This window comes from Rhineura floridana, chromosome 11, assembly GCF_030035675.1.
Source record: "Rhineura floridana isolate rRhiFlo1 chromosome 11, rRhiFlo1.hap2, whole genome shotgun sequence".
NCBI classification, from domain to species: domain Eukaryota; kingdom Metazoa; phylum Chordata; class Lepidosauria; order Squamata; family Rhineuridae; genus Rhineura; species Rhineura floridana.
The window spans coordinates 56,244,574-56,269,808 of NC_084490.1; the positions used below are offsets into that span (position 1 = coordinate 56,244,574).

Below are 25,235 nucleotides of genomic sequence, written 5' to 3' on the forward strand. Positions count from 1 at the left end.
TATAAATTTTATAAGGTTTTGTTTTGAAATGAGCTTATGGGTGCTGGCTATAGTATACAGCCACTCTCATGGCTGTATAATATGTTTATGTAGTTGTATGTATGAGACAGAGAAAATGACCCCAGCCACTTCTAGCTCTGATATCACCCACTGTGGTTTTGGCCCCACCCACTATTGCCATGTGGTCCCTAAAAGGTTCATCGTGAGAGAATGCAGCTCTTGGGTTGAAAAGGATGCCCCACCTTGATGTACAGGGATCCTCACAACATAAAAGATTTTCCTCCACAACACATGCCCATCAAAATGGCAAGCATTTCACTAGTGGTTGTGTAAAATCACTACAGTCACAACAAAGTGTGTGGGTGGATGTATTGCTACTCGGATATCAAAATTGTCCATAAATTACCAATAACTTCCAGAAAGTTCAATTTTTGATATTTTGCATTATTCTTTTAAATGAAAATTTGAGGCTTGGTCATTGTTTTATTGAGATTTGCTAGGTAGTTAGGGGAAATGGAGTGATGAAAGATTGAGATGTAGGAGATCTGTTTTTGTCAAGTGCACACTCCAGTCCTAAGCACACTTACTTGGAAATAAATCTCATGGATTTCACATGCTAGGACTTCCTTCTTAATTAAACACTCTTAGGACTGTAGCTTTAACTGCCTTCTGCCATGTAAACATTTGAGTACAATTTATCCTGCAGTTTAGGAGACCTCAAGACTGGCTAGATTATGCTCCGCTGTTGCTTTTTAAACCTATGTTCCGGATGGGCATTTTAATACAGGCTCTTCTTTCACCTCCCAGGATAAAATTCTCAATAGCTAGCAGCTAAGTCAGCTTCCTTCAGGGTGTCACATAATCCCAGAAAGTGGAGGGAGGTCCTTTGTGTAAATTTCACAGAGGAAGTCTGAAGGAATAATGTATGCCAACCAAAACCACAGAAGGAAATGGACTTGGCCAACTGGCATTGGGTTACAGGGACAATTTTAGGTGTGAGAGAGGTCTGTTCAAGCTATCTTTTAACCCAATACTAAAAATGAGTGATGCCTGGAATTCACGCCTGACTCGAAGCAGTATCCTCTGCTCTAGCAATCCTTACCAGTTATTCCTAAATGTGTGGCCCAGTAGCATAGTTGTGAGAAAAATGCACACTGTTGATAGGAAGATTAGTTGGATGTGTTCCAGGACTGCTTGATCAAAGCCAACCATGGTTGTTTCCACACTTGCTTTTCCACATTCATCTGGAAGTGGAATTAAAATAGTGATTTCATATGGCACATAATGTAGTGCTTTGTTATTCAGCAATGTCCTCTATAAAATTGGTTCAAAAGTAAGTCTTATGTAAAGATCCCCTACAGTGTTAATTAGTAGCTTCCTTCTTGCAGGTTCTTCCCTCTTTCTGTCTTTCTGTGTAGTGCATAATTACTGATGAATTGTGTGGTAATTAGTCAGTTCCTATTCTTCATGAGGAGATCTTTAATGTCTGGTTTTCTTTATTTTCCCTCCCCTTTATTGCAAAAGAGCATTATTTCTCTCTCTCCTCTCTCGCACACACACAGGAAAATATGGTTGGAAATCAGTAATTAAAGCTCTGTCCCTCAACTTTAGGATCTGAAGGGAAGAGGAACAGACTAACGTGCAATTCATCACACTGCCATTCCCCATTGAAAATCAAGCAATTAAAGGATGAAGCAACAAGAAGGAAGCTTTTAATTAGAAGGACAGTAGCCCAGAAAAGCTTCAACAGCATCGTAACTGTATACACTCAGGGGTGTAATCATCCAGGGTTTTGGGAGATCTTCAACCCCTTATTTTGGGGGGGGTAGCAGGGTCCCTACATCTCCATCATCCTACAAGTCAATCAGCATGAAAGGGGAATGTGTTAGCCACTGAGAAGAGTCTTCTGACATGATTCCTTGTCCTTTTCTGCTCACTGGAGCCAATCAGAGTGAAAGAAGGTGAGTCAGCCACTGAGAAGACTCTTTTAAGTAGCTAATGCTCTCCCCTTTCATGCTTATTGGGTCCTAGGGGCATCTGTTATTGTCAGAGAAGACATTAACAAGGATCTCATTCTCAACTCAGCAGCAAAAATGGAGAGGGGGAGGGAATGTGGCTATGACTATGACTATCATGAAGGGACCCTGCACTTCTGAAGTTGCCACTACAATACTGTATACACAGGACATGCTAGAGTTACAATTATATTTCAAGTGAAAAGACTGTCACAAATCAAGTTTTGGGGGGAAACAGTAGGACATCACAGAAAATATTGGAATGCAACGGGCTGGCAATTACATTGTCTGAATTCTCCAGTTGCTTCCTTGGTATACACCATACTTTTAAAACACATTTTTCTTCCCAAAGAATCCTGGGAATTGTAGTTTACTCCTCACAGAGCTATAATTCTCAGCACCCTGATAACTACAATTCCAATTATACTTTGGGAAGAGAGATATGTTTTGAATGTGCTCTAAAGATATGGTGTGTACACAGCCTTTAGTGCTGCCAAGTCATTGCTCTTTCACAATCAGCAAGGAACTGAATTATAACAGTGGTTCTACACAATTCTTGATTTAGTGCTACATTCCCCATTCTCGTCTTGCATTGCATGTCCCACAATGAAGGCAAAAGCCAGGCCACATTAGTGACGTGGAGATCTGAAGTGTCTCAAGTCAGTTACATTTAGTTCAATGAAATTTACAGACACAGAGATTCTAACAGAATTCAGTGGGGCTTGCTCCTCCCAAGTAAGTGGGGCTGGGATTGTAGCCTTAATCCCTCAAAAGTGTGCTTTGTTCATTTTGTGAACTCCCCTTTAATCATTTCTTTCCAGAACTGAAATGCCACCTGCACCTACAGAAGTCCTTCACTTCTTGGAGTCTGTGTTTCCCCCCCACCCCCCTATGTTCTCCCTCTGGGCATTCTCATCAACAGCCCTCCCATGGTGTATCCTCTCACCATCCCCCTCCTTTTCTTTCTCCATTTCACATCCAGAATTATGAGGTGCTTTTTAAGACAACTGTCCTCACAAAGCAGCTTTCATGACAATTAAATACAGTTACAATTAAAGTACAAAAATATAATAAAACCAACAATGTGCAACCATAAGAATCAACCAGCCTAATAACATTTGAAACCAACTAAGCCATAAAACCAGTAAAATGCCTTTTAGATACCTCTAAAATTATTTAAATACTATTACAAATCAATAGGATCATATTCACAGCAATTACTTAGAAAATGGAACCTGAAATAAATGTTTACTGCCAGCCTGCAAGCCTGGCCCCTTCTTTTCATGCTATCTCTCCTCCTTCACCTGGCTGCGGCACTTCTCTGTTCCCCCTGCCCCTTGTAGCTTCCACCTTTAATGCAGCAGCTGGTGAACAGCAGAAATGCAGAGAACAAAGTGGAGGATAGAAATGTGGAAATCACATGCAGATGTCAGCTGCCTGCAACACCTCCCTACTCTTTTCCCCCTGTCATTCCAGATAAAAGTTCTGTTATCGTTTGCTGTATCTTACAGGCCTGAGTTATAAAGAGGGAGGATAGAAAAATTTAGGATTTGTAAACATTTTAAGGTGTTTTGCTTTAACTATGTTTTTAGTGTTTTATTTATTGCTTGTCTGCAGCTGTAGGCTCCTTCTGGGAGAAAGAGTGGGATATAAATGTAATACACAAATAAATAAATAAATAAATGAGGATGGGCTCAGGAGAAGAATAAGCATTAGCTGAAGGTGCTGCTGTGCCCACCAGCAGCAAAAAGGTAAAGGTGTCCCCGCACTTGTCGTGCGAGTCGTTTCCGACTCTTAGGGTGACGTCTTGCGACCGTATATATGGGGTGGGATTGCCAGTTCCTTCCCCGGCCTTTCTTTACCCCCCAGCATATGCCGGGTACTCATTTTACTGACCACGGATGGATGGAAGGCTGAGTGGACCTCAACCCCTTTTACTGGACATTCGACTTCCTCCTTCCATTGGAATCGAACTCCGGCCGTGAGCAGAGCTTCGGCTGCGTTACCGCCGCTTACCACTCTGCGCCACGGAGGATCTTTTTGCCCACCAGCAGCAGTGTTTGGTAAATGGCTCATGGGTGTCTTCAGTGAGAAAGCACTGTGGGGCCACTGGGTTCTTCTCTACCAAGCACACATATTTAGTGCAAAAGCAGCACTAAAATGATTGATTTCTTATGTTTATGAATTATGCAATTGTAATTAAGAATAGTGTGGTGTTTGTTTTTAGAAAGAACCAGCAATTTTCCAGGCTGCAAATGAGCAAATTATGCCTCTAGCACTGCCAAAACAAATGGCTAGCATGGAAATAGTCTACATAAAAATGAGCAAACAAGTTGAGATTTAACAGCTAGTTTGGAAGCATCCCATGGCTCTGTTGCTAGTTGATGAATGAACTCAAGCTGCTGTATAGTTACGGTCTTGCAAAGCAGATTGTATAAACAGACTGTAGCTCCTTTGGTAGCTAGTTAAGGAGATGTGTAGATTAGAATGTATAAGCAGAGTGGCATACTAAAAGTTGTGATCTATTGTAATTTGTAATGAGGAAAAGCTGATCCCTGTCAATAAAAACAATTTTCAGGACTAAGCTGTGGCTCAAATACTGGCCAGGAAAAAGTGACCAAGATTAGAAGAGTCTTAAAATCTCTGCATGCCACCTTACAGGAAAGTGGGGGGAGTTGCTACAAGACTCCAGCCAGTGCCTGAGAAATTGTATCTTAAACTGCAAATGATCCAGTTAAGTTAGTATGACAAAACTTCAGCCAAGGAGCTGCACAGAAAGAGCAGCTTCCAAGACCCATCTGTAAAGAGCAAAAGCGGAAGAAGGAAGAGACTGACTCAAGTTCTAACAACTGAGATTGAAAGCCAATAGTTTAGACCAGTGGTTCCCAATCTTTATGAGTATGGGACCCTCTTTATAAGTTCAAAAGATTTTGTGACCTCCCCCCCGCTAATTGTAATTTTAGCTTCTGTTAATTGAAAAAATGATGCCTGGTAAAATCACATCTCCAAATATCCCTTTCCATAAAAAGCTCCCTGCAGACAGGAGGGGTTGCTTTCCTTTCTTAATGCAAAGGTTAATCAAATTGGTATTCCCCCCCCCTCCACACACATAGTCTGAAGATGTACAGTCCTGTCTCCCAACACCAGTGGGTTACAGTGTTGGACTAAGATCCAGATTCAAATCCTCACCCAGCCATGAAGCCCACTGGGTGACCTTTGGCCAGACAGTCTCAGCCTGACCTATCTCACAGGGTTGGTGTAAGGATAAAATGGAAATGGAGGGTACTATGTATCAAGTTAGCTATTCTTGACTCTATGTGTACCACGTTGAACAACTTGGAGCAAAGGTGGGATATAAATGCAATAATAATTAAATAAATAAATACATTTCAGCTGCAATATGTGGACCCCAGCCTCAGCCAACCTGCTGAGCTTATTATTATTATTATTATTATTACTTATGATGATGATGAAGCAGCAATGTGATAGTGGTGGAGATGCTAGATTGTGAAGAAAAGGGGTGGATAGATTGAGGAGGGGGGTTAGTGATTTTAGGCCTTGGGAAGATAATCAGAACTGATGGCTTGGTTAGCATGCACTTGGTGAATGAGAGCGGAGTAATCAGTACACGCACACACAAAAACATACTTGCCCCTCCTGCAAGCATCTGCAGGCATGCATGAATTTGGGCATGTGGGAAGGGGGAAGCCTTCAATTGCTGCAGCATCTTGGGGAGAGAGATTGGAGGGGTGGAGGGTAGGTGGAAGAAAGGAGGGATGCTGGCACACACACACTTAGCCTCAGAGATGGGGGGGTGAGCAAGTCCTGAGTTTCCTCACTGCTCCTTGGCTTCGTCTGGGCCGAAGGCAAGATCTGAGTGGCCTTGCAACCAATAATTTTTAAAAGGAGGTGGCAGTGAAGCAGGAGCCAACAAAGGCAGGCAAGCTAGCTGCCAGGAAGGAAGGGGGAAAGCAGCATTCCTTGCAGTCTTGCTTCTTTTTGTTCTGAATAAGGGCGTTGTCAGCAGCGGCAGTGCAAGGAGATGGGAGTCAGTGATAGTAATCCCTCTGCCTGGTAGCTCACCCTCAGCTTCCTTTGGCATCCGCCATGTGTTTTATAGGCAGATACCTGCCCTCGGTGCGCCTGAAGGATGCTCTGGTGCTTCAGCAAAAGTCCTCCCCTCTCATTTGGAGCAAGGGGGAGGTGTCATCTGCAGTGGTAGTGGGGATCAGGCAGTGCCCAGGAAGTGAAGACTTAAAAAAAAATAATTTCTTTACTGTTCGCAGCCCCCTCTGGATTACTTCACGGGCCCCCTGGGGGTCACAGCCCCCAGGTTGGGAAACCACTGGTTTATACCTTTGAGCATGATTCTATGTGTCAGAAAATACTAGTGTTGGAAAGCAATGTCAAACTTCATTTATTTATTCACTTGTATTTTAAAACCCACCTTAACCACAGTTAGTCAAAGTCAAACTATATGTAAGCGCTAGGCTCGGTTAAGTGATGGTTTTAACACTGGGAAAAGACCTAAATGGTACAGAGCCAAGTTACCCCAATAACTGCCTCCTCCCATGTATCCCTGTGTGAATTTTCAGATCATTATTGGAGGCTGTTTTCCAAGTGCCACTGCAAGGGCCTTACATTTGACAGCACCCCAGCTGTGGAATGCCCTACCCGGCCTGGTGCCTATTTTGTTTGAGTTTTGATGGTAGGTGAAGACTTTTCATTTTCTCAGGCTTTTTAATGGATTTTGAGATTTGGTTTTTTTTAACGTTTTAAAGACCAGATTGTATTTAATTTGACTGCTAGGGGTGCTTCAAGATGACCTATTTATTGAGCATTTACCCTGATTTGTTTGCAGGGAGATTAGACAATGTTGGTTATTTAATGAGATTTATTCTGATTTGTTTGTGGATGGTCTAGATGATGTTGTGTCAAAGCTAGTGTTATCCTGCCCTTTCTAGTGCATTCTGCCATCACTTTCCTTATTGCAAAAAGACCAATCTTTTAGAGAAGCAGATTTGTCGTGCAAGAGTGCCAAATTAGCTTTAATTGCGCAACCTGAATTTGCTAGCATATGATTGAATGCCACCCGAAAATAGTGAGTTTGGAAGCACTCTTAATCTCTGCTGCTGTGTTTTATATTGTAATTGTTCTTTCCTGTCCAAATTGCATTTTATAGTGTAATTATTTTTATATTTTTTGTATTTTAAACATTTTTATGTATGCTGCCCAGATCTTTGGTTATGGGGTGACACAGAAATACTGTTGATAAAAAAAATCAATAAAATCATCCCCAGTGTGGCAATTACCTTAGGAAAAAAACAGGGAATTTCCCCTCCCCCCAAAGATAATTGCCCTTTGAGAGAATATTTGTTGAGATTGTGGCCAGAGAGAGAAGGGATAAACTCCTCAACTCCATGTACTGCAGCCCTCATGAAAATCAGAGGCCCCCAATTTTATAACTCCAGACATGATTGCTATTAATGTCATTAGGTAACATCTGGTTCGGCCCTGAGTGAAGCAAGCCACATGTCACAGGAAAGCTAAAATAAAAATAGTAATGATGATTATGATAATAATAATCCATGAAATTGTAGAGTCTACTAACTGGACCAGAGAAAAAATTCCTTTCATACTCCAAATATGAACAGTCAAACTCTGAGCATGGGTGTGAGCAAAATCCTACCTCCCCACTCCCAAGGGTTTCATTTTCTCAGTGTGTGTGGGGCTGTTCTTGGGAGTTTGAGAGGCAGAGTTGGATACCAGCTGTGGATGGAGCAGGGTCCAAGGTCAGTAGATTTCCATACTCTCCAAGGCTTCACAGAAAGAAAATAAAGATACAGTACTCTGTTACCCTAATTCGCATACCCATTTACTGCCTGAGGACATTCCACATTGTACATTCAAGTAGGCCCTACTCTGCCTGCCATTTGCTGCACCGATTTCCTCTGCCATGATTTAAAAGCCAAGATGGTGTTTGTTCCTTTTGGTTTAAAAAAAGAAATAGAAAACCATACTTGTCTGCTAATTAAAAGCTATACCTCAAAAATGGCTCAAAAATATACCTCAGCATCTACTGTGAAATGGCTGTGAGTGTGTGGAAATGAATGAGCAGCTGTGTGAGGAAGGGTTGGGTGCTAGAATGTTGGCAAAGGGACAGGCTTACATATGGGGCCGATGAGGCTGGCAAGTGGTATGATAGTCAGCCTGGAATCAGCACCTAACATCTTAGGAAAAGTGCCAGGCTCCAGTGCCCTCAACTGGCTCATCACAGCTTACATATGCCCAAGGCCCTCCACACAAGGCAGCTGGGCCTGAGTGCCTACATTTTAATAATCCCAGTGCCCTGCAGTGGCGTTGGACACCCTGGAGCATTGTGGGATATTAACATGCCTTTTCCCAGCTGTCCTTGGAGTGTTGCTGTCATTGCCACGTAAGCCTGAGGGGACCCCTCAAACCTGGAACCAGCCCTGACGAGAGTGGGCCAGAGCCTTGTTTTCATCAGACATATACCTTCCTCTCTCTGTCCCTTCTTCTTCCTTGGGAGGAATGGCCTGAGTCATCTTGTTGCTGAAACCCAACACTTTTGATGATGGCCCACGGCAGCTGGAGAAACAGTCAAGCACAAAACTTTACCCAAGGCCTGCCTGCCTGTTTATGGGAGGCAGGACTCCACCAGGAGCTGCTGCCATAAGGGCCGACTTTGGCAAGTCCAAAGGAGGGAAGGTTAGGCCCCTCTCTCGCACAGTGAAGCCTCTGTCCCTACTTTGACTGATCCTATTTTTTCCTGCTTTTTAGGTTGCTTGGGAAAGCAGAAAACGTGGTTTATAAAAGTTTAAAATAAACAGATGTATGGCTGTCTAAATCTTCAAGGGATTTTATGGCCTTATACTGAGTTCATCCTCATATCCCTGCGAGGTAGGTCCCTGCTATTCTAATTTTATAATTGGGAGGCTAAGATTAAGAGCCTATCCTGCATTCTGTTTTATTTAGTTTTTGCACAAACTAGACACAGTTCCTCATTTCCTATTTGATTTCTGCACAATCTGCATGAGAGCTGGTTCCTGCCATAGTGGGGCTGAGTGTGTGAAGTCCCAGTTCTAATCTCACTTTAGCTGTAAACTTCCAATGTGGCTTTATGATTAAGCTGTTATTTTCCTTGCCTCAGTTCTTCATCTACAAATATGAGGATATGGCTGGTGTATATTGCAGGGCTGATGGAAGGATTACTGAGTTGTGCTTTGAGCACTTCAAAGCACCTTATAAAGGTTTGTGTTACTATTACTGTTCACTAATAGGCAAAAAACCTTGCGGTTTAAGAACGTACCTATAGCCAAGATATATTTCTATCAAACTTTAAACAGCAAGGAGACCTGACCTCCTCTCTGAGATATTGGACTGCCCTACAAATTTGTCAAAATGCAAACACAATTTGGGTTGGTCTTTCACAGTCCAATCCACTTCCTGTGTAGCTTGGAAGAATTTGGTAACATGTGCCTCTGAGCATTTGGTGAGTGGTGGCAACACTTGCCATCTCCAAAGATAGAGAATTTTTGTATGTTTGTTGGTGTTCTTCTTACTTTGCTTCTTTCCTGTGTTACTAATGTTTCTACAGATAATCTAAACTAGAAAATTTTATTTCCCTCATTATTCATCCTAGAAATCTGTGTCAAATTTATTTTTATTAATTTCAAAGCCATTTTATTGGTCAATGTCATATGATGGTGAAGACAGCCTTTTGTGTTTCAAATTGGAGGTTATGTTCTATTTCTGTTTTGGGTGCATTAACAGTTGAATCTGAAACTACAGTTTGATGTAAAATCAGACTGATTACAATATGTTGCTACTTCAGCAATGACTCTAGCTGTTGGAAAAAAGAGGATGCATGTTTTCAGCCTCCTATGTTTAAACCACTTTATTTAAGGCAAGGTGGGCACATAGAACACACCTAGAATTTTGCTAGAATATATTTCACCTCCCACTGTTTTATCTTGTGCAAATTGAGACACTCCTGAGGTCCACTGGAGACTATTCTGCAGAAGTCAGTGCCGTTATTTGTTGTAAACTGCCCAGAGAGTTTCGGCTATGGGGTGGTATACAAATGTAATAAATAAATAAATAAATCCACAATTATGTTTGGAGTTTTTTTAGTGTAAATTTTGCAAAGTGTTGCTGTACTTCACATCTTCACAGAAACAGAAACAAAAGAAAATGATTTCCTATAGGAGACTTCACTAAAATTGCAAAGTAAATCAGACATATTTAAAGTGACCATCTGAACTATATCAACTGTCTTAATAATGTTGCTTCCAACCTGCTAAAACAAGATCAGCACAGCACATGTCTTCTTTCTATTATTTGGGCAGGTTGCAGGTGTTGCCACCACTCACCATATGCTCAGAGGCACGTTACCAAATTCTTCCAAGCTACACAGCAAGTGGATTGGACTGTGAAAGACCAACCCAAATTGTGTTTGCATTTTGACAAATTTGTAGGGCAGTCCAATATCTCAGAGAGGAGGTCAGGTCTCCTGCTCCCCTGGCGCATTCACTAGAGCTGCCCAATTTCCTTGCTTTTTAAAGTTTGATAGAAATATCTCTTGGCTATAGGTATGTTCTTAAACCACAAGGTTTTTTGCCTATTAGTGAATTTCCCTGCTTTTTAATCCGGGAGGTAAGAAATGGGATCCTGTACAAGTTTGCTGAGAGTGGATTGATCATTTGCATGCTTATTGAGTTCAGTGGGATTTACTCCCCTGCAATCATGCTTAGGATAGGTGAAACTGACCACAGGGGATGGGGAGGAGAGGAGGAGGAGGAGGGAGGGGAGGAAATGCAGAGGGAATGACTGGGATGGGAGCAGGCAGGAGGGGGAGGGGAGGAGAAGGACAGGTTTGATTATTTGCATTTTATTGAATTCAGTGTGATTTACTTCCGTGCAACCATGCTTAGGATAGGTAAAAGTGACTATGGGGATGAGGAAGGGGAGTGGGAGGAGAGGGAAAGGGAAGGAGAGGATTGGAAGGGGATGGGTAGGAAGGGGCAAAGGAAGTGAGAGGGAAGGGGGAAGAGGGGAGGAGATTGGGTGGGTGGGCACTGGGCAGAAGGGAAGCCCCTTTCCTTTCCAAAAGGAAAACATTGTGAACAGTATCATTGCTTTTCAGCCTTTCCCCCACCTTTTTATTCTACAGCAGGCACATGTAGCCTCCCACCCAAATTTAAACCAAAGCTGTCCCTGGCCACATCCACACCAGGCCTTTATTTCACTTTGGACAATCATGGCTTCTCTCAAGGAATCCTGGGACGTGTAGTTAGTGAAGGGTGCTGAGAGTTGCTAGGAGACACCCAGTTCCCCTCACAGGCTTCAATCAGAGTGGCTGACTGCTAAACCAGTCTGGCCACTGGAGCTCTATCAGTGGAACATGAGTCTCCTCTCAACACCCTTCACAAACTACACTTCCCAGGATTCTGTGAGGGAAGCCATGACTGTCTTAAGTGAAATCAAAGTCTGGTGTGGGTGTGGCCCCTTGATTAGCCAAGCCCAGCAGCTGTGAGGCTTTTAGAACACTGACGGTTCTTACTGAGCATGCCCTTATCATTGGCTTCCAGCCAAACTTTCTTAAATTAATTAAAAATCAGCCAAGCATTTTTTTAACTGTTAAACTGCAGAAGATGAAGGTCAGAGTATAGGGCAAGGTCAGTATTAGGATTACAGGTACTCTGTGAACATGGCTGATTTTTAATGAATTTCAACAGATTATGAGAACTCGCAGAGAAAAAAGTCCAAAAGGGCTCTGGAGGTTTTTTCTCTCGTTTTACACATTGAACTGTCTATTCTCTCTGACTGTTTTGTGTATCGCCATGAAAATTTAGAGGGCTGTTAAGCAAGCGTTTCTGAGTTCAGGACTATAAGTTTTGTAAGGTTTTGTTTTGAAATGAGCTTATGGGAAGCATCAGAATGGCATGGAGGGTATTTTCAATTTAACATTGCGGAATGTGAAAAATCCCCGCTGGCTATAGTATACAGCTGCTCTTGCGGCTGTATAATTACTATTACTATTACTATTACTATTACTATTACTATTACTAACCTGTGGAAGGGATGTTTGTATTGTTTCCCAGGCATTCATACTTTGTACCTGAGAAAATCCTATATTCTTTCCCCTACCCCAATTCAAATACCACCACTATCTTACCACATGGAATGTGATAGTATAAGGGTTTCAGTGAACAACAATGGATAATTTGGTGGCATAATTAATGGAAGATTTAACCTTTATTCTCCTCTGCCATTTTATAAGGCACCTATAATTGCTAGGTATTATACAATATATTTCCCTCCAAAATTATTTGCAGACTGTTTACAAATGCACGCACACGCGCGCACACACGACTAAGGTGGAGTGGACGTGTGTCCTACTTTATAGAGGAAGGTTCTCTATTTGAGGAACTATTAGAGAGCATCCTTTGTTTGAAGGCATCCACTGTTTGAAGTGTTGTGTCATCCAAGGCCAGTTTAAAGATAAAGAACCATAAGAAGAGTGAGTGGGGACCTTGAATTTTCTGAACACTTAATACCTGACTGTCACACAGGTCACCTGCTCAGCTGTGGTGGCTGGTGGCTCCATGTCAGTGGAGCTATGGAATCCACTCCAGGTTTTAGTGTGAACTTTCAAGGTCAGACTGAACCTATTATGGGAATAGGTTTCAGCACCTTGGACAACTCCTTGAAAGTTCAGACTAAAACCTGTAACAGATTCCACTGCCACACCGACATGAAGTGACCAGCCACCACTGCTCAGTCTTCCCCACTATGCTGAGATGTAATTCTGTTTAAATAATGGTTATTATTTTTGAAATTTGCACCTATTCTATACATATTCATTAGCATGGCAAATTTTATGCAAACCCATCTCTTCACTTCTCTTTTTTGTGATGCATTTCCTCTCTTTTTAGCCATATGGTACTCCTACATCACACGTGGCATCTTTTGGTCGGAACCAGAAAATACAAGCCTGTCTGTGTTATTAGTTTTTTTTATTGGTTCTTCAGACTGGTTCTAAAACTGAACATATCCGTTTGGCATACATTTCGTGCAGGTAGCTGACCTTTGTAGTGGAGGATGACGATAGCAGTGGGGCCTCCATGCATTAGAGGTGACATCTGCACAGAGGCTTTCATGCATACTAGTAACATCCTCAATGTGCATATACTTTAAAAGTTTGATCTGTACCCTACATTTCTGCAGAGTATGGATGCCATGTGTACACTCACTGGGATGTACAGTCAATTACCCATTGTGCAGACTTCACCTTGAACACACGGAAGTCAGGTGTGAGCCAGAGGAAAGAAAAGTAGGAAGGCATCAATCATAGGAATAGGAAGGAGACCTCTAGGTGAACAAGCCAATGCATTTTGAACAATCAATTTCCACCTGGTATCTCTACACTGTTTCAACTTCATTTCCTTAAGGAAATTAAGAGAGGGTAAAAGTGTGTCTCCATACGAAGTGCAGTGTAGAACCACAGTTGCAATTCTGTTTCCAGCTTATTGTCTAATGCTTCACATACATAACAGGCTAGAAGCACCCTTGAAGTTTCAGGGTTCCAACCTCCATTTCAAAGTATCAAGGCAAAGTATTCCATAGAATTCAAACTGTAATACAATAAAATCTAAGAAATAAAAAGAAGCAATAAAAATACAGTTGAAAATCAATATGAATATTTAATGCTGGCATGCCACTGATGACCTGAATGAAGCTTGTGGACCACTGGTGATCTATGGATGTTTGGGAACCTATACCCTAGTCTGAACTTGGAGGGCTGTAGCCCATTTCACCGCCTTATTCTGATTCCTGTGTAGATTCCTTCTCCTCCCCATGTAGTCACAAGCACCATGAGGTAAGCTTTCCAGTAGTTCCTGCATAGTTGTCTGAATACATCCAAAGTCATTGCATGAGTAAACCTGCAGTGGAGTATAGTCAGTCTGGTGCAAAATAAAACCTTTTCTCCTTCTTGTCCTTGCAGTCTTCCCACCATTGCCCTGTGGCGCCAGGCAGAATAGCCCCAAGACCAGAATGTGAAGATGGCACTCCCGGCATACATCCCTGGTCCAGACTGCCTGCGCCCATTCACCCACGAGTCCCTCAAGGCGATAGAGAAACGAATCGCTGAGCGAGAAGCCAAGAAGTTGAAGCAGCAGCATGAGGAGGTTCTTGATGAAGAACATGAGCCCAAACCTCGCAGCGACCTGGAGCAAGGGAGAAACCTCCCACTAATTTATGGGGACCCTCCCCTGGAACTCATTGGGGTGCCCCTGGAAGACTTGGACCCATTCTACAATGATCAGAAAGTAAGTGAAAAGAGTTGGGAAAGAATTGGAAAGGGAAGAACCCACCCTCAGTGTGAGCTGGCATTATGGCAATAGACCACCAGTTGTTTGAGGCTCTTCTGGGTTGCTTGAGCTGGCAAGGTCAAGCTAAATGCCCATATCTATGACCACATCATAGAAGTCATGACAGTTCTTTTTTATTTGTTGGTTAATTTTATTTTATTTGTTGGTTAATTCTGAGCCAGGTTGCCACTGATATGTCCTTATAGGCACCAGTTTTCTGCTGACAAGGAACTACCTCTAACGGAAAGCAAAGATGGCTTCTCAATAAAAGGTCATGATCCAAAGATTCTTTGGGAACATGCATAAGAAGCTTCTTAGTTGCTCAACCAGAGGTCTGTCTAGGCGAGCATTACGTCTCCAAGCATCCGTGTGCATACCAGTCTGTCGTACCTTGTTTCCCAACTGCAGCCTCACAGGTTGGCTGAAGACTAGTTCCATATTTCATCAAGTTGGGTGACACAGGAGAAGGGAGGAGAGTTTAGCAGCCATATTGTACATCAGGGAGGAGCCGTAGTTCAGTGTGAATGTACATGCCTGTTATGCAGAAGACCTCGGGTTTAGTCTCCACCTGCTCTAGTTAAAAGGATCTCCAGCAGCAGGCCTGGGAAAAACTCCTGCCTAAGACCCTGGAGAGCCACTACCAGTAAGAGTGGACAATCTGTTGGAATGGGGTACCTGGCATTCAGCAACAGAGAGCTTACCTGCATGTGGGGTTGCATACTTACCTTTGTGTGGGAGAAGCTGCTACTAGTTGTTGGGGAGGGAGGCTCTTCTCATTCCACAGCCAGGAGATATGCTATCCTTTGAACATATTTCATATAGATGTCAATTTTGAGTAGATACCTATTTAAACATCTGAAGGGCTTATATTAACTTATATGCTTAACGCAAAGATGCATGTACGGATGGTTACTGTATCCGTAAAGTAAACTGATGGTGGTTTGTTGTCATTATTAGTATTCATATATTATTTCTTATTCTTTATTTTTTTACTTTTTGTACGTTTAACATTTTTATTTATTTTATTCCATTCTTCCCCTTTGATTTCTTTTTCTTTCCTTTCATTTTTAAATTTGCAAAAGAAAGAAAGGAACTATACACTGTGCAATGATGTAAGGAAAGGACCCTCTTTGTGGAATGCCCTGTTTGGAAGCACGATTAGTGCCACCACTTTTATCATTTTGGCATCAAGTAAAAAGACTAATTTGTTTTCCTAGGCATTCATACAATATTAGAGTATTTACTAAGAGTAGCCTGTCTTACAGTTTAATACTGCATTTATAGTTGCTGTCCTTGTTCATATTGATTTATAGTTCTGATTATTTTTAGATTATTTTATGTGAGTTTTATTGTAATTTGTGAGTTCTAACCAACACCGGGATCTATTACGATGAAGGGCAGACTATTAATATCCTAAATGGGGTGGAATTTTCTGAAAATCTCTATGTTGAGTTTACCTGCACAGATTTTTATCTAATTCCCATCTTCCTCCTTAATCTCTACAAGAAGTTCTGCTAACATTATGAACAATTATTGCATATTATATGGATTTTTATATGCATATTAAATGCATATACATTTAAGGTTTCCTAAAGTAGCCACCACATAAACAGATAATATGCAAATAACTATATAAAATATATGTATGTATAAAACTGTATAAAATTTCAGTACAGAAATACAGTACAGCATGAGACTTGACTCTTTTATATCTATAATATACCTACTTTTGTGTATAATGTTGCATATAATTAGTTAAGCTTTTTTTTACAACTACAACTGGCAATGCACAAGTGGCTCAGACTTGTGGGGGCTTGATACAAGGGGCGGTCCAGTACGAGCAGAATCAGGTTGGAATTGCCAAATTCTGTGTATAAATGCATTTAAAATGCATTTATTTATCCGTTTAAATAAATATCAGTTGAGTGGGTGTTGATGTGGGCTGTTTGTGCCTGGAATCCTGGGTTAGTGTTCCTGTAAGAGTTTTGAGAGAAGTTGGGATGAAGCTTGAACACATTGCTAAATGTGTTCTGAGGCCAGTCTGTTTTGCAGAATGACTGTTCTCCGTAGTCCCCATTATAAAACTTCCCCCTCGTGTGCTCTAAGTGTGCCCAACATTGGTCATCCTGGAGATATAGCCCCATGCCATATATGGGTTGTGGTTTCTGTCAGGGGTTAGTATACTACTGTGGTTGAGTGAGGATTTAGTCTGAATCCTATGCTTCTTTGTAGCAAGGGACAGAAAGATCTGTCAATTTCAGTTCTCTCCTTTTCTGATTTTTCCAATCTGAAATTCAGTTCTCCACATTTCTGCAGATACTTGCGATTTCTTTTTTTAAAAGCCTAATTAAAATTCTTCAGCATTTTAGTGCGAATTTCCATTACTAAAAACATGTTTTGGGCAGTTTTGATTAATGTACACATTTTTGCAAGCAATTTCTCCTAATGTAATGTATTTCTGTATGTTCTTTTCACTAATATAGTCATTTTTATGCACACCTTCCCCTAATATATATATTTTTTTAAAAAAAAATTGGTTGGAGAACATTCGGATATGTGTAAATTTCAAAGGATATTGTTTCAGAAAGGGCGAATTTGATAGGTTTGGCTTTAAATGCATTTAAACGGAATGTCTCCCTTATCCCTATTAGTGGCAGTGTGAGAGTTCAAAAGAGGTGGGGACATGTTCTTGTTGTTTTGCTCTCCACTTTACTTTTTTGGTTATGCTACTTCTGAAGTCAGCACAATGTTACATCATCGTCAGGGGTATGGTTATAGGATCTGTCCTATGTCTGCTTCTCTCCTGTCTCACTCACATCATGCCCATGTCTTCACCCTGGATTGAACCTTACTTCAGTGGAGTTGTACAATTCACTGATGTGAAGTTGTGATGACAGAGGCAGAATTGGAGTTCTGCTGAAGTAGTGGGCTTCTGCCGTATCCAAAAGTCTCCTAGCTAGTGTAACATATATCTGTTGTGGAAATACCTTTATTTTGTTATCCCCATTATTCAGTGAGTAAGGACCAAACCAAACAACTTGCTGGAGAACCATGATGGGATCAATTGGTGTTTTAATTTAAACTCAAGGGCAGTTATGTGGCAATGATGCTGGGGGTGGGATATTTATCTCCGCCTCTTGCACCTTTTCCCAGTCTAAATTCTGTCCAAAGCAGCTATTTGCCCCACTGGGGGAAGCATACAGGAACTTTTCGTGTTTGTTTCCAGAAGGGCTAATACCAGCTGTGAGGGAGGAGTTAGACTGGGGAATTTGGCACAAAGGAGGGTTAAATCGACCTCACCCAGCACCATTTCCTCATTACAATTCAGGGTTGTCTGTGGCTGCATTTAAGTTAAAATTAAAACATCAGAAGATCCAGTGATAGATGTCCTATATCACCTCTTGCAGGCCCAGCAGTAACATATTATATGGTTGGGCAATGCCAGGCTCCAAAGGATCCACTGCAGCTGATGCCAACATCCCTATTAAAAAAATGTAGGACCCAATGCTGAGAAAACAAAAGCCAGGCCAGATGACTGCAGCTCCCTCCACCTTGAATAACCACAGTGCCTGTGGGCCCCACTTCCAAAGTATTATCCCTCTGGAATAACCCCTGTGCCTACAGGCCCCACCTCCAAAGTGGATCCTACACTAGAGGCGTCCTAGAAAATGAAGGTGATAGCAGATGCTTCTTTTCTCAGATCCTGGTTGAAGGAGGACCAGGTGGCTGGAGATGTTGCTCCTATTAGCACTGCTTGTCCTTTCCAATGCCATGTGTTGCCCATTCCAGTCACAGCCCATTGGTGCCCCTGACACCTGGTAAGCTTGTTGGCGGTGACACTAGGATGATAGATGGACAGAGAACAACTTGTCTAGGGCCCTTTCAAACCTGAATGGCTGCTTAGGCTTGTGCTCCTGCATATACATACCCCCCCACACGCACATACGTGTATATTAGGGATGTGCTAGAATGCTCTCCAATTCAGATTTGGTACAGAATTTTGCATTAATTAGCTCATTATTTATTTATTTATTTATTAAATTTAGATTCCTCCCAGGAGGAGCCCAGGAACCACTATTGTGGATCAGATTTTTATGTAGCAGAGGGTTTTTTTTTAACAAAAATGCTTTTAAAATATTGATATTAAGAATTATAATTTTCTTGATATTTCCTTTAAAAATATTGATATTAATATCACTATTTTTTGGAAGGGAAATATGGATCCGTAAAAACAGCAGCTTGCAGACAAAGAACAAACTCGAAAAAATACTGGTCTGTTAGGTTGACAGAATGCACTTCAATGGATGCCATCTCTTCTCCCAAGTCATCAAGCCTCTGGTTTGCAATTATCTCATAGAGGCTACTGAACACCTCACAAAACAACAACGCTTAGAGGAAGCCACACGTTCTTAGTCTGGTTTCAACATAAGTTTGTAGTGTAAATTGTTTTTTTCAAAGACAATTTGCCATGTTTTGAAGCTACTAACAATATCTACCTTTCCCTTTGTGAGACGTACATCCTCCTGAACAAAGGAAAGACCATTTTCCGGTTCAGTGCCACCCCCGCTCTCTATATGCTGGATCCTTTCCACCCTGTCCGGAGAGCAGCCATCAAGGTGCTTACACATTCATATCCTTTACACTGGTTGAGAATGAATACAGTAGAATTCCACTTGGGAGGAAGTTGTGGTGTTTTGTTTTTGTTGTTATTAGTGTAGGACAAGACCCGGGGAGCAGCAGGGTCAGAGGCCAGTTCAGTATCGTCTTCGGCTAATCCAGAGACAATGATTATTTCTCTTAATATTTGACGAGGAAGATCTCTCTTCATCATACTATTTCCATATCCCAGCAATTTTTATAGAAACAAGCACTCTGCTGTCTCCAGTTGAATGAAGTCTAGTTCAGGTGACATTTGCTAATGTCTGAAAATCCAAGAGGTTGTTTTGGGCTCCTCCCCTTCTCTTAAAGTCTCTGTCCCTTCATTCACCTCATATTCCCAAATAAATGTATTTTAAGTCTTAACAGTAGAATTAAACATTTATTCTACCCTGTAATGCAGACTGAGCTGGCTGTTGGAGGAGCTGAGGTCAGTTCTCTAGCAGCCCACATTCAGCAAAGTTTCCTTCCTCAGCAAAGGAGCTGAGTCTTTATGAGGAGTTCTGCTTTGATCTTGCAGCTCAGTTTTTTCATGGTGGTGGTATTTTCAAAGTTCACAACAATCCTCCATAATTTACAAGAGATCCTCTGTAACAGGTACACTTTTGGGCTGTGGTATGCAGCTGCAAATTAGTTGAGCTGTGTTAAATCCTAATCAATATGCCAGCCAACAGGGCTGTTGTTCTCTTGGGTTTACCAAGCGGGTTTGTCTTGGGAATTTCGACAGAGACCTGATGTGTTTCCTTGACCTCATTTCAAATTATTTAGCATATTTATCATGATAACCATCTTAGCCAACTGCGTCTTCATGACCCTGAGTGACCCGCCATCGTGGGCCAAGAATGTGGAGTAAGTATTATTTTTTGTTCTCTTTGTTCTCTTTTTTCCCTTCTCTGCTGATTCAGTTGGGCGGTGGGAGGAGGAAAGGGAATCAGAGGAGCAGGGATGGGCATTCTTAATTCAAAAAGGAAGGCGGATGGCTAGACTGGGAATCCTGTGTAATCTGAAAGCTTGCAGTAACAATAATTCTTTATCAAAATGTCAGGCTGCTGATGGCACAATTTTCCTGAGAAACAGTGCCATGACCCAACTAGCATGAGGTGAAGATGAAAAGGCAGCGGCAGGGGGGCATTGTTCCATTGCTAGGCTTCAAAGCTATTCTGGAATCTTTTCCATTTCATGCCAGATGTTTGTAGGCAAGCTGTGTTTTTTCAGTGAGGAAGGAAGGCTACTTTGCAAATTCTTCTGGTTTAGTGTTCTATGCGAACACAGCCAGTGAGTATGCTTTCAGTTTGAACCTACCCTCCTACCCCTGCATGTTACATCTGTCTTTTCCCTTCAGCTGTCCCTATACAAGTTCATGTTCCAGTTCAATAACCCGAAGCTTTCTTTTTTGCAATTAACTCTATAGCTTGTGTGTCAAAGGTCCTTAGAGATTCAATCTAAGAGATTTAAAAAGGTCTTAGATCTGAGAGAAATTTCTAAGTCTAGAGTGGAAATGAATTTGGGAAGTAAAATTCCAGCAAATTCTGCTACTTAGATTTGCTTGCAAAAATGTAAATCTATGTTCTCCTGCTGCAAATTGTTTACAACATGCCCTGTTATTTATGCTATTAGATTGAGAGGCTTTTAGTAAAACAAGATGTAAAATACTGAATCTTCAAATGTAATTTATTTAAAAAATCAATAAATCTTGCATCTTTTGCTATAAATTCTGCTTATCCTCTTACCCTTCCCTGTTCACAGGTACACTTTTACTGGCATTTACACCTTTGAGTCTATGATCAAGATACTCGCTCGGGGATTCTGCATTGACAGCTTTACATTCCTGCGAGATCCATGGAATTGGCTGGATTTCAGTGTCATCGTCATGGCGTATGTTGCATTTAGCAGGGGGGCTGTGGGAAGCCAGCTATAGAAAACCAGAGGGTGTCAACATGGGAAAAAATTCTCACACATGTACTTTTATGTTGTGGAGATGGCAAGCACTGAGACTACATTTCCAATTTGCCATCCTCTCCCCCCATGGGGGCTTAATTTATTTCACTATTTATATTCTGCTTTTCTGCAGCAAAGCATACCCAACGTACCTATTAGATTTGCCCTGAGCAACCTGGCACCCCTTGTTCAGCTAAAGAATACTGTTGCAGCCCTGTGCTAAGAAGGATAGCCTGGTAGATTGTGGTGACAATAGATTTGGGGTCATTAGGTGGCCTGGCTCTTCTTTGCCTCAAGCTAGATTGTGTCTTGGAATGCACCTTTAATCATTGCCACTGATCATGGTGGCATCTGCTATGAATCTGACCTTTCAGAGTCTATATGTAAGAGGAGCAATGTAGCAGCAGATTGTTTTAGTCTTTTTGGTTTACATAGAGTTGATTGAGAGTCTAGCTAGAGGTTCAGGAATTCCATAATTACCCACCCACCCACATTGCATTTAGGTTTGTAAAAACCTTCCTATTGTAGCTAATATTTTCAAGACTAAATGCAGCATGAGGTGCTGCCATCATGTCTAGGTTCAGAGCTGTGGCTCCAAAGTTCCATTAGAGATGGATCTCTCTGGGCTGTATCTCTCTGGGCTATTGATAGCTCTTGTTTCTACTTCTGTAAGTTGCCTCTTAATTAACAGCTTTGTTGCCCACTGTTTTCTAGCTATGTCACAGAGTTTGTAGACTTGGGTAACGTCTCTGCTCTACGGACGTTCCGTGTTCTCCGGGCACTTAAAACCATCACAGTCATTCCAGGTGGGTAATGGAGAGGGTGTCCTTGATGGGGGTGGAGATGTTCTTCCAGGTTTCCTCTTTCATATGTACCAGGGACTGGTTCTAGTGGAGTGCATTCATTAGACACACTTCATTCAAGCCAGCCCCCATCTTGCTTGGGTCTTGAAGCTCTTGTTTTGCATTATGCAATAATGATTTTTAAAGCTGGCTTACAAAAAATGTAACACGACCTATAGAAAATATTGTTGCGCGCCTCCCCCAATCTCCGAGCGGTGAGATTTCAGGGGGTCCCTGCGCCCATCCAGGGTTTGGTTTCCTTTGGGAAGAAGGCCAGCGGAGACTGCGGTGTCTTTATGAAATATGGTTTATTTATGTACACACATTCCAACCTGAGCTTAGGATGGAGGGGTTCAAGGCATCAGCAGTCTAATATCCAGCTTTTCCATCTAGGTGCAGGGGCATCCTATTGCCACGATGCAGGGAGCCAGCCTCTGCACATGCCTGCCGCCCTAGTTCTCCAGTACACCCACTTCCAGTTCCAAACACACTTCTCTCCACCCAGGAGTGGGGGGGAGACTCTCCTCCAGTAGAGTTTAAAATGACAAAAAGGATCTTCCTAGCCCCTTTCACCAGTTGCCGGGGCAACTAAATAGGACCATTAACTACCTAGCCACTCTATTTGATTAACAAAGGAGATTCATCTGGCTAGCAGAGCCAGCCTCCCAGGCATAGGATTCCAAATCAGAGGCTGGAAAGGTGACCCACAGAAATCATCCATTACAGCCCCCCCCACGCTCATAACAATATAACCAAAGTACACCCCTGATCTTCTTACCTCTTTAACTGCAGTAAAGATTAACATTGTAAAATCCTAGCTTTTGAAATGTCAGTGCACACTATAAAGAGAAAGCTCTTCCAGTGCATTTGTTGCTCTTCTTAGTGGGAAGAATGGGATAAAATGACTGCTTTCTCCATGTCTTCTACTCATACAGTGTAATTGGTTTTAAGTTGTAGGAAAACCAGGTTAAAAATAAATTAAAGCACAGGAGTATGTCAATGCTAGAGTTTATTCAATTTGAAGTATGTCCCTGTAAAAATTTGTTCCCAACAAACAGCATTGATAACTTAGGGTATTGTTTTTTTTAAAAAGCCAAAAGGCCCATCTTGTTTCCTATTAAAAACAGTAATGTTGTTTCTCTCCCCATACCCATCCAGGGCTGAAAACAATTGTGGGTGCATTGATCCAGTCTGTGAAGAAGCTCGCTGATGTCATGATCCTCACAGTATTCTGCTTGGCCGTCTTTGCTCTCATTGGCCTGCAGCTCTTCATGGGAAACCTGAGACATAAGTGTGTACGGTGGCCACCCTTTCCCAATGACACACTGGATAGTGATCCCTTTGACAATGCCACTCTGCATGACAACTCCACTGTGTATGATAACACCACTCTGCATAGCAATGAGACCTTTGACTGGAGTGCATACATCAATGATAACGGTAGGGCTGTTTTTCAAGAGCTATGGATATTATGACTTTTGGCTTGGCCGGGTGCCAGATATTGAATGCACATCTCAAATCCAAAAGGTAACTACTAGCACTTGACCACATATTTAGCCAATATACTTAAATACGTTGACCATAACTAACATCGGTCACAGCTCTATGTTACCTCTTTCAAACTACCACAAAGGCCTTTCCTTAATAGTTTCTGTCCTTTAGACTTACCCATGAAGCTACCTTTATGCCAAGTCCTGCCATTGATCCATGAAACCCAGTGCTGTCCATTCTTCTCTCAGACAGAGAGATTTTTTCCCAGTCCTGCTACCTGAGATCCTTTTAGCCACAGAGACCATAGATTGAATCCAGGACCTCCTGCATGCAAAGCCTGTGTTTTGCCACTGAGCTACGTTTCCTTCACACTTAGAAATGGTTCACACATGAATGGCTATCTCTCATTGCTTGGTGACTCTCAGCCAAACATGTGAACTATCTCCTTTAAAAAGTATTACGACTGAATTAACTTCTCTCTAGAGAAGTTCTCTCTAGAGTGGTTAATCAGGGATGATTCACTCACACATACACGTTATTAGATCAACAAGCTATTATGAATGTGCATGTGTGAACTTGGTCCTTAGAAGTCAGCATTGTTGCACAAGACTCAATTGCAACTTCACAGAAGGAAACCTCTAAACTTCATAGAAGAGTCAGATATATAAAAACTGCCTCCCTTTCTGATCTTTCCCTTGCCATGATGAACTGGGTTGCCTGACCTTCTTGCCTTCAGGTATTGTGGTGCACTGCTATACGATATTGCTCTATGATAAAAGCAATTATCACTCAGGACGATGTTGGATCAGGGGATCAATCTCACTTGCATTATCAATACCTGGGAGGAGCTAATATCTTTTAGCCATGTCTACCTGGTTGGTTTCTTAAGAGCTGGGAAGGGAGGAGGATTTGCTATAATCTATATGACGTTCCCCTCTTTCTCCAGGGTTCCTGTCTGGAAAACCCCCGGATCTGAATATGTTTCTTTGTACCTGATGTTGGGAATTTGGGACAGACTAGGGATTCTTACTGTACCCACCATTGCTCTGCTAAAAGTCTACCTACCTGACTGATGTAACCTCAAACATGATTTTAAGGACTTGTGGTTCTTGGAACCTCAACATTTGTGCTGAGGCTTAACCATGCAAGCACCCCTACTTGAATTCTTACAAGCAGAATTGAGACCAACACAGCTTGCACATATCTCATCCTCAATCCCCAAGAGGAAAAACCTTGGGGCAGGCGACTGAAGTAGCAGCAACAGGGCATCTCCTCCTTACCCACCAGCATAAGGCAAACATCCTGGCAGTGGAGGGGATGCTGCTAGGATGCTTTCCCTGTGTGGGATCCTGGGGATTATAGTTCAACCTTCATAATCCCATGGAAGAAAAAAGATGCTGGCAGCATCCCTACACAGTCAGCATGTTTTCCTTACTATGTAGGCCTTCTACTGCCTGCTACTTTGACACCCTTGCCCTAAGTGGGCATTGGAGAGAATCTAGCTTTTTGAACACTTAAAGGTCCCCTTGAGGGACTTTCTGAGTATACTTGAAAGGCCCAGTTCTTTTTTGGGGTGAGCACCTGGCTGCTTCTGCAATAGGGATGGGCAAGAATTTTGCTAAAATTGAACTTGGCACCAGACTTCCTGATAGTCCAGAGGTTCACTGTCTCTGCAGACCCTTCCTGAATGCTGCAAGTTTCTTGGCTTTTCCTGACACCAGATTTTTTTTCTGAAAAAAGGCATGGAAATTTGCTTTGCTAAGGTGAAACTGGCAAACCTGTGTCTTTGGTTTGCTCATGTGAAATTGACTAGCCTGTGTGTTTGCTTTGCTAACTTGCTGAGCCCATTGCTTTGCTGAGCCCTGGTTTTTCCTTAGCTAAGGTGAAACTGACTAGCG

The 25,235-nt window shown here is 42.0% G+C and overlaps 1 protein-coding gene across 9 annotated transcripts in view; it reads left to right on the forward strand.

The window, feature by feature from the left end:
* The window catches only part of LOC133367020 (sodium channel protein type 4 subunit alpha-like), a 131,551-nt gene that overhangs the window by 16,807 nt on the left and 89,509 nt on the right, over positions 1-25,235 (forward strand). For 7 of the 9 annotated variants that reach the window (XR_009758499.1, XM_061590633.1, XM_061590639.1 and 4 more), the window contains exons 2-8: positions 8,817-8,936; positions 14,044-14,368; positions 18,922-19,040; positions 19,826-19,915; positions 20,813-20,941; positions 21,719-21,810; positions 23,005-23,286. Coding sequence is in view for 8 of the 9 variants with exons in the window: in XM_061590633.1 (XP_061446617.1) it covers positions 14,102-14,368; positions 18,922-19,040; positions 19,826-19,915; positions 20,813-20,941; positions 21,719-21,810; positions 23,005-23,286 (979 nt within the window). In the remaining variant the exon portion in view is untranslated. The remainder of the gene's footprint in view (positions 1-8,816; positions 8,937-14,043; positions 14,369-18,921; positions 19,041-19,825; positions 19,916-20,812; positions 20,942-21,718; positions 21,811-23,004; positions 23,287-25,235) is intronic. The other 2 variants (XM_061590638.1, XM_061590637.1) reach the window with 1 other exon arrangement.